This window comes from Sipha flava, unplaced genomic scaffold (genome assembly GCF_003268045.1).
Source record: "Sipha flava isolate LNK unplaced genomic scaffold, YSA_version1 0_pilon_pilon, whole genome shotgun sequence".
In the NCBI taxonomy this organism is placed as follows: domain Eukaryota; kingdom Metazoa; phylum Arthropoda; class Insecta; order Hemiptera; family Aphididae; genus Sipha; species Sipha flava.
The window spans coordinates 31,152-48,571 of record NW_020271713.1 but is presented as its reverse complement, the minus strand read 5'-3'; the positions used below and the strand labels follow the sequence as shown (position 1 = coordinate 48,571).

Sequence of the window (17,420 nt, the reverse complement as noted above, 5' to 3'; positions counted from 1 at the left end):
AATAATAACTTTTAAAGCAAATTGAAATTTAATATTATATATAAAAAATATTAATTTTTAAACTGAAATTAACTTTTAAGAATAAAAATTCTCAAGTTATCTTATAGACAATTTCATTGCCTTATATTAGAGGTACCTATTAGATCAAAGTTAAGTTAATTTTAATTTAATTAAATTTTTTAGGTATAAATTTATAAAAAAAAAGTGTGAATTAATTAATAAAATAAAAAAAATGTTATTTTTTTTTATCCAGATAAATAGTGTTTTATCTTTATATAAATAATTTAGATTTTAACTATCTTTTATCTTTATCTAGATACATTTTTAGTTATCTCTGCACAACACTGCTTATAATATTTAAAATTAACTTTATTATTTTGTAGAAATTCCACAACCCACTGATATTATTTTAATTTGTTTATGTTATGCTTCGAAGTGCACGGGTTCGGCTAGTTTAATCATAAAATTATAGTATTAACAATAATACTATAAACTCAAACAATATTATAATAACTAGAAGGAACCATTGAGTACCTAATACCTAATTACCTATATTATACAACGTGTATGTTTTTAAAAATTTTTTGTTACGACTTAACCGTAAGATATGTGTGATATGATAATAATAACGACGAGTTAGTACGTGCTCCGATCATGACGATGAGACGCCGTCGTTTCTAAAGATTGTTCCACAAACTTCCTAAGACACACAAAAAAACATAAACATTAAACACAAAGGCGGTGAATCAGAACAATGCAATAATTGATGGGAGTTAAGTACGCAATGTACCGAACTGTAGGGCCAAGTGCACAATTTTTTTTGGGGCTACCCCAAGTCAAAAAAATGTTCTAGAAAAAATCTACATAGAGGGGGGGGGGAAATGTTGATAATAATAAAAAAATATTTATATGTTAAGAATGTTAAATACCTAACTCAAAACTTATACAATTTCAAAATCGAATGAAATATAAACCAGTGGTTCCAAAAATGGCAATTATGAGAACGAAATACTTAGCATCACCAACGACGGGTAAAGCCTGATTCACACCTGTCTGGCACAGCACGGTAAATTACCGGACTGAAACGTAACGGAATATTATAATTTGTGTGATAGAAATTTGTAATTCATTTTGAATTTTTTTAGTAGGTGTTGATACCTGCTATTAAGAATGGCACAAAAAATAATATGAGCATAGTAATAAATTGATATAAATATCCTTATTCCTTGAATAAATTCAGTGAATGGATTAAAATGTTGTATTTTTGATAAATTAACATGAGGATTATAAATTATACTTGAAAAGGAATATAGAAATTCTAAATATTTTCAGTTCTAAATAAAATTATGTAAATTCGAATAGTTTTTCACCGATGTTTGTTGGTTTCTACGTCCACACTGCACCGACATTAAACGTACCTACATAGACCGGCACGAACCGGACCGTCAAAACATTATTTCGAAGGATGGTCGGTCGGTCCTGTCGGTGCTGGTCTGTGCCGGTGCGGTGATGTACTCACCAATGTGAGTTATCTCATATAAACTAATAATACAATGTTTTATCGTGCCGTTACGTGCTGTGCTGTGCAGTGCCGGACAGGTGTGAATCAGGCTTAAATTTGTAAATACTGGGCAGGAATAAATCTATAAATAGTTATTAGGTATCAAATATTTCCGATGTTCAAACAATTTTCTTTTATTATTATTTTAATATTTTGTGCTGGTAACTGATTAAAACGTGGGTGTGGGATGACAAAAATAACCAAAATTCAACTGACAATTTAATGATTTATTTTTTAGTATATTTTTTATGTATTGAACTAGACACGTAACTAAGGGGTGGCCTGGGGTGACCCGGCCACCCAACATATTAACAGGCCACCCCAATATATTAATAAAATACCCAGGCTTAAATAATTGAATTAATATAAAAAAGGTTAAACCATAATTTAATACTTACTTTTATTTTATAGATATAAATGTTTATGCTTAAGATATTGACGGGTACGTTGCCTTGGGAAAATGATAGAAGTGATGACGAAGTTTTGTTTTTATTTTCGTTAAATAATAATAAACGAAAAAGGAAATGGGTCCATGAAGTAAATATGGAACGTAAAAAGTTTGCTGAATTTCATAATCTGTTAAAACTACTACGGAAAGATGAAGTTAAATTTATTTTTATTATATATAAATGATTTATTATTTTCTTCCAGAGACAAGGGTATCTGCGAACTTACTCTATTAGCTGCTCTAGTAACGTCATTTCGAAGAATGACGTAGCACTTACAAAAATGAATAAAATATAAATATTTTTCAAAAAACCTTAAACTTTAAAACTGAGTTTTACTTTTAAGTTATAACAGCCGAGATGGCGTAAATGCGTGAAAAAATAATAGACTGCTCGTAGCTTGAATATCATATCATAGGACACACTGTGTTCAATTGTTGATATCGGCACTAGCAATATAAATAAGCATGTTTGTCGAAAACTGCAAACGCATTCGCAACACATCGTTCAAAAATATAGCCACAAATCAAGCACTCAGCTAAGCGCCGCAACGTAGCTAAGAACATCGCGAACATAGCACGCGTAGCGTGTGGCCTTACATTAAATAATACTATAAACCCGTATCGACCGTATAACCCTCTGGATATCGATAAAGATAATAGTCGATATAGAATAATAGATTATTTGTTTAGTTTTCAGTTCAGTCGATTATTATCCGTCGTTGTTCTTTTGTCTCGCAACCACACGTCGAATCATACGTAAAACGTCGTACGCGTATATCTTGTAACATTGTGTAATGCCGAAAGTACAACAGTCTACGAGTAGCCGACTTCCAAGTTTTGTTTTGGAGTTTAAAGATACATTTACATCCGATGGACACATTTTATTTTGTGTATTACCTATGTGGTTATTTTTTTTTTTTATGCATATAAATGCATATTTTCATGCATATTTGTGTATTTTTTAGAGCTATAAGTCCCTAAGCCTAATAATGAATAATATTTGATTATAAAAAAAAAAAAAATCTGAAAAAATAGTAAAGTCACCTAATTATTTGTTTTTAATTTTAATAATAATTTATGTTTGTTTGAAGTATCAAATATTTTGTTCAACTTTATTTTATAGTATATTTAGTAACTGCGAGGAAAATTGCTAACATAAATCCCCTCAAGAAAAATGTTGACGAAAATAAGGCCACCCCAGTTGTATAATTTTAGCTACGGGCCTGTACTGAACTCTGAACATTGACAGTTAGTATTACATTTTACAAAATAAATGTTTGTGGAATTAATTTAAAAATACAATTTTCTACAACTTACGGAGACCAGGGAGCTCCAGAAATTGGGGCACAAGTGCAAGTGATCCATCTGCACTTGCGTAAATCAGGACCTGACCATAGGGGCTTGATTATGAATTTGTTTATTGGGAAAAGGACGTATACAATTTTGTTATTAATTAACTAATTAAAATTTGTTAATGCTGTGTTAGTTTTTATAACATTTGTGCTACAAGCCTACAGCTCGACTCGGAGGAAATTCAAAATAGGCGGTAGGCACTCACATGATTGTCTTCTCAAAGTCTTTACTCCGGCATATGAACTGATGATTAAGTCCGTACTTGGCATCGTATAAAACAAGTTCGGTTAGTGTATTTTTCCGATAACTCTTGATGTAATCGTACAGCTGCAAAAACGAATATTATTAGTAGGGCTCGGATTTTAAAGCATAATAAATAACAAAATAAGTACAAAACTGTTTTAAAAAAGCAAAAATTAAGCATATTTATTTTAAAATGAAGCAGAAAAAAAGGATGACCAAATATTAACATGTATTAAAACTGAATAAAGAAAACTGAAAAATTAATTTAAATTAAAAAAATAGTTAACTACTATGTATTTTGCAAGATTTGCACTAGTAAAACTGGCAGTATTGTCAGACAGAATGTTTTTATACATGGAAAATAAACGCTTTGAAAAAACTCTTCAATATCTAATACCATTGATTAAGAATACTATTATATAATCAATGCTAATACTAATTTTTTTTTAAAAATGCATTTGTTTTAATTGTTGGCATTTTTGTAAGTTCAAACACTAAAATTTAAATTTTAAAACGACCGATATCGAAGTTATAGGAATACTGACTGTAGGTACTACAGGCTATTTGTAGATCGATAAGCTATCGGGGAGTTTATCGATTCGCCGAATATTTTTATACATCGATTCCATCGAAAATTTACATATGTATATAAGAATATAACATATATATTATAATATTAAAACATTTTCGGATTTTATAAATACATAATATTGTTTCTAGCAGATTTTTTACTAAATACTGACACAGTAAACAACATTATATTCTACTCTACAAATTCTAATTTAAAATTGCTATACTCTAGTGAGAAAATATTTGTTGATGATACATTTTATAGTTGCCCAAAATATTTTTATCAACTGTTAACGGTTCATATTTTTAAAAATGGATATTATGTTCCATTATCCTATTTATTATTGGCAGACAAAAGCACAAATACATAAATACATACGCTACCGCATTTAGATGTATTATTTAAACATGCTCAACTCAAAATTTATATTTCAATCCAACTACAATTGTTGTTGATTAATAATCAGTGATTATTATATATATCATTATTATTTAATTATTCTATAAAATGTATATGTTTTTTTTCTTACTTAACTTACTTTCTTAATAAATTCGTGCCACTATACCGTCGTGCTAAATATGGTATGTATATATATAATGTAATGTGTATATAGCGATGTTACATATATATATATTTTTGGCGCAATCGATATTTACGACTACCAAAAGTTGAAAAAAAAATTATCTAAACAACTCCAACGACTTGTCGAATTACGACAAAACGATTACTACGTTGATAATGAATGCAAATCATTAAATAAATATTACTTTATATCATTGAAAAATATGTTAATCATTCGATTGTTACGAACTAATAACGTTTCCTAGCGATAAGATAAGTCTAAATTTTACAATGAAATAATATGGCCAATATAATAAGTTATTTAATATTAAAAAAATACACGTGTTGTAAACATTGTTATTAAAATAATGCTTACCTTTACACCTAAATGGTATGGAAGTATTGTATCGTCTTTTGCATGTAAGATCAACACGGGGAATTTCGTATTTTTCAAATTTTGTTCCGTGTCGAAAACCATGTCGTTTTCATTTACCGGGTCAATAATGAAATAATCGAACCACGGTAAATATCGGATAATCTATAATGAAATACGTAAATATAATTGCATACTAGTAGGTTAAATATTATAAGCTTGTTATGTTAAAACGATCGGTTTAACTCGCTGCCGGTGGTTAAATATTATATCTATGTTTTGTATTAATATTACCTTGGTGGTTGAATATTCTCGGATTGCTTCGCTCATTTTATTGAACGGAGCTTCTAATATAAGTCCGTTAAGATTGATATTTTCTTTTTCCAGCAGAGAAAACGCATGTGCGCTAATTCTGAACAATAAATAATGAACAATGTATTAACTACTAGGTCTATTTACTGTAAATCGTTTTGTTACAATAGATAAATTGTATGTAAATGCATGCCAGTATTACGCTGAGCGTTTTGACATATACTAGACATTGTACCAAAACGCATTAATTAATTATAAAAAAAAAAAGTCGCCAATATAAGAATATTTTATATATATATGTGTGTTGGCATATATAAATACCTAGATCGCACTGCATTTTAATATTTTGACACTCAAGTATAAAGAACAATATAAACTTCGTGGAACGAACGAATCGTTTACATGTACGGAAAAATTATTCTTGTAAACAATATTTGTTGTTACGAATATTTTTCGTTAAACAGTGTACTATAAACATAATAACAGCGATATTATTAATGTTTATAGTACCAAACTAATAACTATGCCTTATGGACTGTAAAATCCTACAGAATATTCGAGTGACAGCAACTACGGAGATGTATTAACATATCCAATACAACTATTATACATCGACCGTTTATTAATGTTTATTTTTTCTGTCCAGATGTTTAATACTGCGTCATATACTAACTTTCATGTTAATTATTCAACAAATATGATTCGTTCATCACTATAATGCCGAAGTAATGAAATAAATTATTGGTTATTAGTGACATTGTTCTACGACAAGAGTTTAATTGTTATTTTAATATTATTAAAATATTATACTATCCCACATAACAATTTAAACACATTCAATGTTTAACACACATGTTGCTTACGATAATGCCAAAATACACATTGGTGCAATATGTTTTTTACATATACGAGAAAAATACTGGTGAAAAATATTCACATCACATTTCGAAAATATGTTTCTAGAACTATTCTGACAACATGTTGTTTCAATTACTGGCACAATATATTTTTATTATTTAATAAAAATATTTTTATTAAATATATAATTAAAACGCTTTGATAATATTTCTTTAAAAGATTATGTCAACATTATTGAGTGTTGTCATAGTTATAATCATTATACAACATGTATTTTAAATTTTAAATGTGTTACTCCTATAGAAGCAATTCATCTATGCTCAACGTTGGAAAAACAGATATAGAAATCGCATTGTCATTAAGCAAGTGGATAGCGCAAACAAGCAATCGCTTAAAAAAGAAATGTACCTATATAGAAAGCACTAAAACACTTACATTTTTTACAAAAGGTTTCAACACAGTTGTCAATCTTCTTACAAAAAAAAAGAACTAAATTGGAAATTACTGATAGAGGAGATTTGAGATTAAACCTGACTAATTTGAAGCCAAATATTGAAAATTTACTATTAAAGCATCAGACTTATCCTTTTCGTTAAAGATAAATTTTTTTAACACCATCCTTGATTTTTTTTTTTTATGTTATTATATTTAATTTATATTTTTTATCGTTTTAATTACTAAAAAATTGATTTTAATATTTTCCTTATTAAAGAAATAAAGGTATTATAAAAAATAACACGTTTTTTATTTAAAAAAATTGCATTCCATAATAAAGCCTATTCAGGTGAGCAGTTCAGTGTAAGTTATGAAGAACACTTAGATGAGTTTGTAAGCATTTAATTTAAGTGGTCTACGAAAATGGAAATAATTGGTACGTGGTATACGGAGAATAAAAGTTTGGAAACCTCTGCCCTGGATTATTAAAATGTTATAATATGTAATATAATAATACATTATAATACAAATATTATAATAATTAAGCATTTATTTATTTATTTCTATATATAAATAATTTGTTTATTTATTCATACATTAAAATTTAATTGTCTATCTGAATTATTACTAATTTTTGTTTTTATTGTTTATATTTACCCGAGAGTCATGCTGAATTTGAACACATTTTAACCGGCTTATGGTATCCAATGAAAATATATCAATATTTTATTTTTTTAATTATATGATTCTATGTCGTTAATTTTAAAATATATTACGAAATACACATTTCTATTGTTAAAATAACTGATAATTAACGTCCACTAGACGTCGCCATAATCATTTGCATTCAACGTGATAAAAACAAAATTTTCAACAATAGAAAATAGTTTCCTATTATAACAATATAAATAATATGTATAATGTTTAATGAAATTTAATCTTCAACGATAAGAACAAGTTTTTTACCTACAGTATTTTTCAAGTTGAATGCAAACGATCACCATGATGTCTACTGGTTGCGTCCACGTAAGCACTACCAATTGAAACAATAAAGTAACATAATGTATATAATCTGTGTATTGTAAAATCAAAATTATTGTTGAAGATAATAGTTTCTTATAAAAATATTAAATCCAAAAACAAATTTCACATTAGGCACATGTAATATAGATGCCGTAAGTTATTATAATTTATAAGACTACAAATTCCAATAATCTCTAATCGATTTCTAAATAAATGGGACAATATTTGAAATTGTTGATAAACTAATGGTTGTTGTATTACTATTCTTTATATTTATTATATTCTTTGAGTTCTTAAGTAATATATCAACCTATAGAGAAGGTGTTTTCATTTTAATTATTCAGACATTGTTTGTATTAATATTCATGTCTTCACTATTGAGATTGGTTCTAATATAGGTTTTATGGAGAATACCTAATAATACTTTTTTTTAGTTAAACATCTGTTTTATTACAATATGCAAGCCCGGGTTATGATAATTTATAATTTGGAACCCGGGGTCAAACCAATTTAGGGGCCCATAAACATAATCAAAATATTGATAACCTACACATAATAATATTTCAGACAAAAAAATTATATTCTAATTAATAAATTTATTTCTTGTTTTTTCTAATACAAAAAAAATAAAAATGTTATTTATATAAATAATTTTTTCTTTCTTTTTGGGAAGCAAATGCTTTAATCATCGGTATTAATTAAGTACCTCTAAAACATAACTCACTGAACACAAAAGCATAAAATTATATACTATTTTATACTTGTTTTTTATATAATCTAAAAAAAAAAAAAAGAGTTAAAAAACGAAAATAACCTACTATCCACCAGGGGCCTACTATTATTTGATATCCGTTGGGGCCTGGGGCCATGGTCCCCTCTTCTCCCCCTTCATCCGGGCTTGACAATATGTATTTTTTAAATTTTTTTTTAACATTTATTTATTGAAATATTTATATTCTTATATCTACAGTGTTTTTTTTTTAAATACATTTTTTTTTTGTAGAAATATTATTTTATTTTAAAATCTTTTTATATCAAATTTGTATTGCGAATAATTATACTAATCATATAAAATTGTATCGATATACTATAGAATTAAAATAATTGGATCGTATTAATTGTTTAATTGTTTCTGTATTAAATTAGTTTGAATTAAATGGTTATCTTATTCGTAAAAAATTAAGAGTAAATTTCAATTGATTATTACTATTAGGAGTAAAAATATTCACATATCAATATTTAGTCATACATTAATACATTCGACTAATTAACACGAGTTAAAAGTTGATTATATACAAATATCTTATTGATATATATGACAAATATCTTAGTTATATTTTTAAATTTTAAAGAAAAAATCGTTAAAAGTATATTTTAATGTATCTACTGGTATATTTGGTAAAAACTGTGCAATATTTTATACAGTAAAATAAAAAATGGTTAATAGTTTTATGTTCGTTAGCCTTTTTTTTTTTTTTTGTAATAAATTGAAATAAATATTTTAATTTTTTATAAAGCTTGATGGTCAGATGTTGATATTTAACTTGATTGATTTGTACGGTATTCCTTAATTTAAGTTATATTTTCTATTTCGAACTACGTGATTTCCTTCATTCTACTGACCGTATTAAAGTTACGACTGACATTCGTGAAAAGTGTTATGAACAATTTTAGAAGGCGACATACTACATATATAACTTACTAGCGCATTCCAATTATTCACAATAAAAATATCTTTTGCAAATAATTTTATAAAGAGGGTGACAGTATAAAACTATACCATTACATTTACTATTAAAATAATATTATGATGATATAAAAACCGTATTCTTAAATATACTTTACCCAGTTCCTAGAGAGTGGCCCCATCCAAAAATCGGAGCTCCTTTAGCGCGTACATATACCCATTTAAATGTTTCCATTGCATCCAACACTAGGCCGGTCTCATTGATATCGACCTTTGTAGAGTCTCCATAACCTTAAAAATAATAAGTCTTTAATGTAAGAACAACACGTTAGTTAGCCATTACGGTATGTTTAAGAGATATTTTCCATATTATACTTCTATAATCCACAGCTATAACGTGGTAATTAATGTTCCGAAGTTTTTTGTACAATTCTATACGTAATCTATTTAAACGAGCGCCAGAGTTGCCGTGCATGTATATAATAATCGGTTCTCCATGACTCAAAGCCAATTCGTAATTGATATCATTTTTTTTGTATTGTTTTAACAAATCACTTGGTAATATGTGCCTGCAACGATATTATAAAAATAAAATATTATCCAATCAAATCAAAATATAAATATGAAATAAACAATAATACCGACAACTATATCATTTTAGTATTATTAAAACAATTTTAGAAATTCAAATATTTACTTACCATGCTCCTAACGTTACATTATCATTTATATCGATGTAAAAATTCCTTGTACCGGATATGCCGTATACTTCCGGATGACTGTAATTTTGCACGGAAGGCAAATAGTCTAAATAAAAATTAAAGGAACGATGTATTTTTTTTCTTATGCTTAAAGTATCTCGATCATAATTATTCAACAAATTCTTGAAAATTTATTTGGTATGACATTTTAAATCGAAAATAAGAAAACATGATAAAACGTCATACTTAATCTCATATTTACCTGAACCAAAGTTGATGTTATTCTTTATTGTATTGGTACATAAATTAAAATATTATAATAGTATTAATAATTAATAAAAGCTGTTGATTCAAATCGTATATATCAATGAATGTCTAAATATTTTAATGAGTTTTTATAATTGAACGTCAAATTAAACTTTAAAAACATAAAAAAACAAATATATATTTGAAAATGTTTACATTTCACAGAACAATGTTTACTATTATTTTGGCTGCGTCCGAATTGGGTCCGAAAATAATACTAGTTTTAAATTTTGTACGAATTGGGTCCGGGCGTATCAAATGATTCGTTTGAATTGGGTCCACGGTCCACGAATTAGTAATATTATTAAGTACGAATATGGATTAAGGACGTACTTTCTGGCAATAAAATGATATCTTATCGTAGTAATATACAGTATGAAAATAATATTTTAGATTAGGTATTTTTTGCTATTGAAATAATAATCGATGAACTATTATTAATATTATTAATCATTAAAAATCAGATGGACGACGAACGATTAAAAACGATTTAAAAATTAGAAAAAAAACATTTTTAACCATACCTGTAGTAACTATAGTTATCTATATATTGATGTTATTATAGACAGTCCTAAGTCTGTAAAATTGGGAAGGAAAATGTTTTTTATGGGATCCAACTCGTACAGTAGGCTATTTTAAACGGGACCCAATTAGTGAACAATCTGAATCATGGGACCCAACTAGTATGCGCAGATTATTTTAATTAGAAAATCTATTATTACTATTTACTTATATTTTGCATCAATTTGCTTTGTGATATCATTAATTTGTTTCGATTAAAATATGAAAATTAAGAATAAAATAATAATTGTTTTTTATAATTACCGTGATTCAAAAATATCATACTCTTTTGAACAGAAGGCGAGTAACGCCAAATAGCTGGAATAAGCAAGAATATGATGAAAAACGCGAATCCAACGAAGCCCAACGCCGTGAAACATGCCCTTGATCAATATAATTTTCAATAATTATGATATATTTATAATGACGAATTAACGAAAATAATTACTATTACTATAAACTATAATTAATGTACTTTATAAAAAGGTTAGCATTTTCTGATAATTAATGTTCTTCGAATGCTAACAAATTTACTCACGAAAATTATTGTTGGTGTACTCGTATAGTGTTAAAGTCTTAATTTATTTAAAGTGGTGAAATAACAAGAGTTAAATAAAAATTTGTTATAGTCTCCATGAAAAAAAAAATGCATTACTAAGAGCAATAAACATAAATATCTGTCTACTGAATAACTTAAAATATATATAATATAGATATATGTTTTTATGCCTACAAATATATTAAAAGCTATAACTTAAATAACAAATGCAAAAACTTATTATGCAAATATATAATAAAATCATTTTATATTTAATCATTCTATATTGAAATAATTAATTAAAATTAACAATTAAGTTAAATAAAAAATCCAGTTGATTAAATTACTTATTTATTTATTTTTTTTTTAAAGATATATTATTGTATAAATAGTAAAAAAGTAGTACAATTTACAAAATTGTATAAAACCAAACTGACTTGTGTAATTAAAATTGTAGTTTAATTTTTATTTCGGTGGAACAAGAGTAAAACTATAGGACGTTTAAGAAGAGTTTGTTAGCTAAGTATATTTTTAGTTTTGTGCTATACATAAAATCCAGTAGATAATGGATAAAAATAAGGCTTAAAAATCGTCGTGTACGTTTTGAATTTTCTGTAGGTAAAAATTTTAGCAGACATATGAATTTTTATACAATATTTAACTAATTGTATTATTTTATATTAGTAAGATTACTCACTTTCTCTTGTTGCAATTAACGAACATCTTTGAGGTTTGTCTATGAACAAAAAAAAAAAAAAATAATAATAATAACAATAATAATGTTAACAATGAATTTGTGATGAGTAATGAATGTATTAGCAATCATTAGTAATAAATAATAAAAAAAAATTACAGTCATAAAGACATATTTTAGATTAAATACTACCTAATCGAGTTTTAAATAACTAAAGGTGGAAATGATTTAAACTAAGTAGACCGGAACAGATTTATTACATCAATAAAAGTCTATAAACAATTTCCTTGTTACGAAATCTTATGTTTTAATTTTTATTGAGGAATTACAAGTACGTCGTAATAATAATTCTTACGATCCGACATAGACATGATTTCGGTGTGCGTTGGATATTTTGATATAATTGAATTTAAATATACCAAAACTGATAAGACGGCTATTGTCGTTTTAGTCAAGAAGTTGTGTATAATTGAATAATAACTGAAAGCGTAGAGAGATGATTCGTAGATAGAACTTTGTCGGGTGATATAAAAGCAAGTTGCCACCGATTTTGGTGTAATTCAAATTAAAAAAAAATTACTGAATAATTATGAAGTCTGTACATACAGTAGTTAGAATAAATTTCTAAGCACGAGTAAAATGAATATCACGTAAGAACCAAAGCAACATGAATTAAAAAAACATCGTATAATTTATATTATGATCCAAAATGAGTAGTTTAAATGCCAATAAATAAATGCAAATTTTTAGTGCTACCATTCAAACGTATTGAATTTAATAAAAAATTATTTATGGCAAAATAAATTAAAATATAAATATTACAAAAATCGAGACATTTCTCAATTATTTTAACATTATTCAATTAATATTTTATATCAGATAAAAATTAAAAACACATCTTCGGACATCATATTGTTTAAAACAAATTTAAGTATGCAATTATGTAAATATTATGTATTTGAGTTATTAATTATAATTTATAATAAATTTGTAAAATAAAAAAAATTTTAATTTTTTTTCCCTCAAATATTGCATAAACGTTTTATTTGGATTATCATAAAATACTGTTTGCATACTAAACATATGTGTATAAATTAGCAATTCTAATCCTATCGAATAACCAATGAATATTGATTCTCGTATTCGTATTATTAAAATTATACTATGGTGTAGCAAGTTGTTACATTGTAAAATTAAACATGAGAAAAATGAAATAACTTTAAAAAATATATTATTGACAATAACCACGCTTAGAATTTAAATCGTTAATACTTTTATGAATAATTTCAATAAAACTTTGGATAACTGGAACCAATAACTAACATCTTTTTATTTTTAAAGTGTATAGAGTATTTATTTTATTCAAAATTTAAATAGATACAGTTTTATAAAATACAAATTGAATTCAGTACTTTCCTTCCGACGATCTATAGTAAAAAGTTATTCTAAAATAATAATATTATTCAAACATACATACTTTTGATAAACAAAATTTTAATAAATGTTTAATGTATAACTTAAATTTTAATGTTTACCATAATGAAAATTGTATACTTACATAGGTAACTTGTTTATGAATAATTAAAGCTTATTTTCAATATAAACAATTAAAATATAAATAGAAAATATATTACAGTTATTAATTGAAATTAAAACTAATTACGAATGTAAGTAGATATTAGTGTTTACCGTACTGATGTTAACTACTCTACACTTTAATGAGTAGAATAGAACACAAGTTGCGTCCAAATTAGTTGACAGTTTCGTGAAACAAATTTCGTATTAGGTAGGTCACTTGCCGTACTGACAACTTAAGAAAATTAAAATATTGTAAATTGGATGCGTGTACAATATTATTGTAATTATGCATATAATTTTAAAAACAATTAACATAATGAAATGAATAGATAATAGACAATAAACTATTATTGTTAAACATTTTATAACACAGTTAAATGTATAAAATATTAAAATATTAAAATAATATCCGTATTGCCTGTATAAAATGACTTATACTTTTATACATGGTTTTGGTCAATTTAGGGATGAATATTAGCATATTATGTGATTATAATTAATTAATTAAAATATATGTACGTAATAGCGTGTAATTATGGTATGTTTTTCATAAATCGTAATGAATTATATTGTGTTAATGTAATGAGTAGAATAATCTATTCTTATTTTTTTTGAATAGCAGTTTGCTTATTTTATTCTTTTTTATCTATGAGCACATATTTCATGTACTCGTATACGTATAAATATATTTACATGCACACTTATATTTCATGTATTCGTTGTATTGTACATCGTTGTATTTTAATTGTTAGTAGTTCGAAAATATGGGGGGGGAAAAAATCGTAAAATTAACTCACAACAATTTTGGTTGACTGACAAAATAGTGTGTTGGACTATGATTGGTATCACGTTAAAATCTGACAGTCTACGTCTTGGTAATTTGTAAAAACAGGAAAAACAATCCGAATAATGTAGTAAAATATGTGATACGTATCGTACGTGGATTTCGCCATTTCATCACAGCTGCGAACATTCGAAACACAAAATAATGATGTGATTAAAAAGAGGGTTCGAACGGAAAGGGTTCAGTGTGAAACGAAGGTCCGGAATCGTTCAATTCGTCTGACCGGGTGCGCAAGGGACACCAAATAACAAAGACCAGAATTGCTGCAAGCAAGTCGATTAGGGTCGACGAGAAAACTTAGTTGCCGACAGTAAATGCGATCGGGTAAGTTCCTACGCGAAACAGGAACAATCGAAGTTCACTCTTTGACAACGCTGGATCTAGGAAATTCGACGTCCGGCGTGGAACATAAATGCTGATTCTGGGCCACTCCATCTCCGCACATACTTCTTCACCACCTTTTCCGAGACCGAGCCACTCCTCCTCCACGTACTCCGCACAATCCGCCGCCTCAGACCGTGTTACTACCGTCGTCTTTAAATTTATTTACGCGATACGGTGTCTTGGAAAATACTTAGTTGACGTTCGATATTATTTCATCAACTTTTGAATAATGCCCTCTGATTTGTTCAGCTACCCGACAAAGTGCGTAAGAAATACATGTAACACGAAGTGTTTTTTAATTGATTTTTCCCGTTTTAACCATGTACGGTGCCGCATCGCTTGGAAATATGAAAACATGGTCGTAGCACACCTTCAGGCCATAATATATGCACAGAATATATATCACGAGATAAGAGTATCGCGAATTACTATATAATTAATTATATATATATAAATTAATATTATAGATTATTATTATTATTTAATTAATATTTATTATTTAATCGCGAAGAGACCAGAATATAAATAACATTGTTCGATACACTACGAGATCGCAGCCTACGTGACCCGTAGGTCATCACGAGAATCGACACCTCAAACAATATAAATATTTTAAATAAAGAATCTTAAATATGCCGCCATCGATACAAGGTTAAGCTCAATATTTTTAGACTTTATATCCTCTTCTGACATTAAGCTTATACTCGTATGTGAGCCCAAATCTATATAAAGGTGATGACCAGTGCCGGATTACCCATTAGGTGGAGGAGGCGCCTGCCTTAGGGTCTCACTCATTTAAGGGCCCCGTGAAAACGGAAAACTATATTTTTTTTTCTATCTAATAATATCTGTATTCTATTTACGAATTTACGGGACAAAAGTCATTATGAAACATAATATATATTAATTTATAAGTGTTATATGCAGTAATAATAATTAAATTATTTCGAAAAAAATAGAAATAATATAATAATTATTTAATTTTTCTTGCAAATATAAAAATGTAATAAACATGATTTTATTTATTAATAATAGTCGGTTATTTTTAAAGCTGTTAATTTTAATTATTGAATAGTAATGTTAATGATGTACGTAAAATATAATTTTGTAGGACCCAACATTTTAATTGCCTATGGGCCCACATATGTTTAATCCGGCACTGGTGATGACCCAGCGCAGTGCGTGACAATCGTAGTGCAGTCTGTCTCCGAAACCGATACGCTGTTGGTGCGTGTAATCACTCTTTTATTTTTAAGAGTCTTGCTTAGATACGTGTGTGCACACGGGCTTGACCAAATTTATACTTTCATGTAGTTACTTACTTTTTAACAAGAAATAAGAAAATCTGAGTAAGTGCTGATTTAGACTCGGCGGTAATCAAGAATATTTCGTGTGTCATTTATTCAAATTCCTTATCAAAACGGCCAACGAAACAAGTCTCTAAACCTCAGCTTACTCATCAAACTAACTACATCAGTATATTGTATATAGGTATACAACTATAGTTGTATATATTGTTTGGTTGATTTGGTCTGCTCTTGGATTCACGACCGATATCTGTATGAGTTAACTCATACCCCCTCCTCCTACCTTCATTTTTTGGGTTATTACATTATACAACCTGTACGTAACAGGCATTATAAGTATGTGCGTTAAATTAATTACATTAGCATTGAACCATAGAGAAATTATTACTAATAATAAATATAATTACATATTTTAAATAAATAAATTTCAAAATTAATAATAATAGGTACATACTTTTTTTTTTAAATCATGCTAGAGCAGTCATACATAAATGACACTCAGGCTTGTGAAAAATTTTTTGTTATATTAAATTTTTGATTACTAAGAGGTTATTTTCGGTTTAGACGTCTGGGACAGTGTATTTTTTAAATTAGTTACTTAGGCAGGGGTGAACGCAGAAAAAAAATTTCGGAGAGTTTTAAAAAAATAAGAATAATTACCGTTAGGCCTGTATTTAAAAATTTAGCACCCTCGGGCATATTATTTATGCCCCCCCCCCCCCAAAAAAAAAAATTAATAAATAAATAAATAATATTAATATAACACTTATTATTTCGTCCATAATCGAGATTTTTGATATTAAAATATAATTTATAAATGAAAATCGTTTAATACTTTTTTTATTTAACAAATTAAATAAATTATAACATAATAAAACATATTATTTTATTTTTTTTATTGTTGTATTTTTTTTTCATTATGTACATAATTTTTAAAATTAATTTTGCTAAAATATTTTGCCACCCCTGAGACTTGACGCCCCCGGACATGTGCCTACCTGTGCCCCTCTAAATACGGGCCTGATTACCGTTATTTTGAAATAATTAACTATTGACTATAGATTGACTATTGTCGATCGTTA

At 27.3% G+C, this 17,420-nt stretch overlaps 1 protein-coding gene across 1 annotated transcript; it reads right to left on the bottom strand.

The window, feature by feature from the left end:
- Nucleotides 1-351: 351 nt before the first annotated feature.
- On the bottom strand, nucleotides 352-14,653 carry LOC112692235 (monoacylglycerol lipase ABHD12-like; the record flags this gene model as incomplete). The annotated part of the gene is made up of 10 exons (XM_025566875.1): nucleotides 352-700; nucleotides 3,568-3,689; nucleotides 5,114-5,275; nucleotides 5,405-5,522; nucleotides 9,584-9,716; nucleotides 9,801-9,994; nucleotides 10,127-10,232; nucleotides 11,258-11,376; nucleotides 12,229-12,267; nucleotides 14,601-14,653. Coding segments are annotated over 10 exons (1,110 nt in total), but the record flags the coding sequence as incomplete, so codon positions are not given.
- Between the last annotated feature and the right edge of the window lie 2,767 nt (nucleotides 14,654-17,420).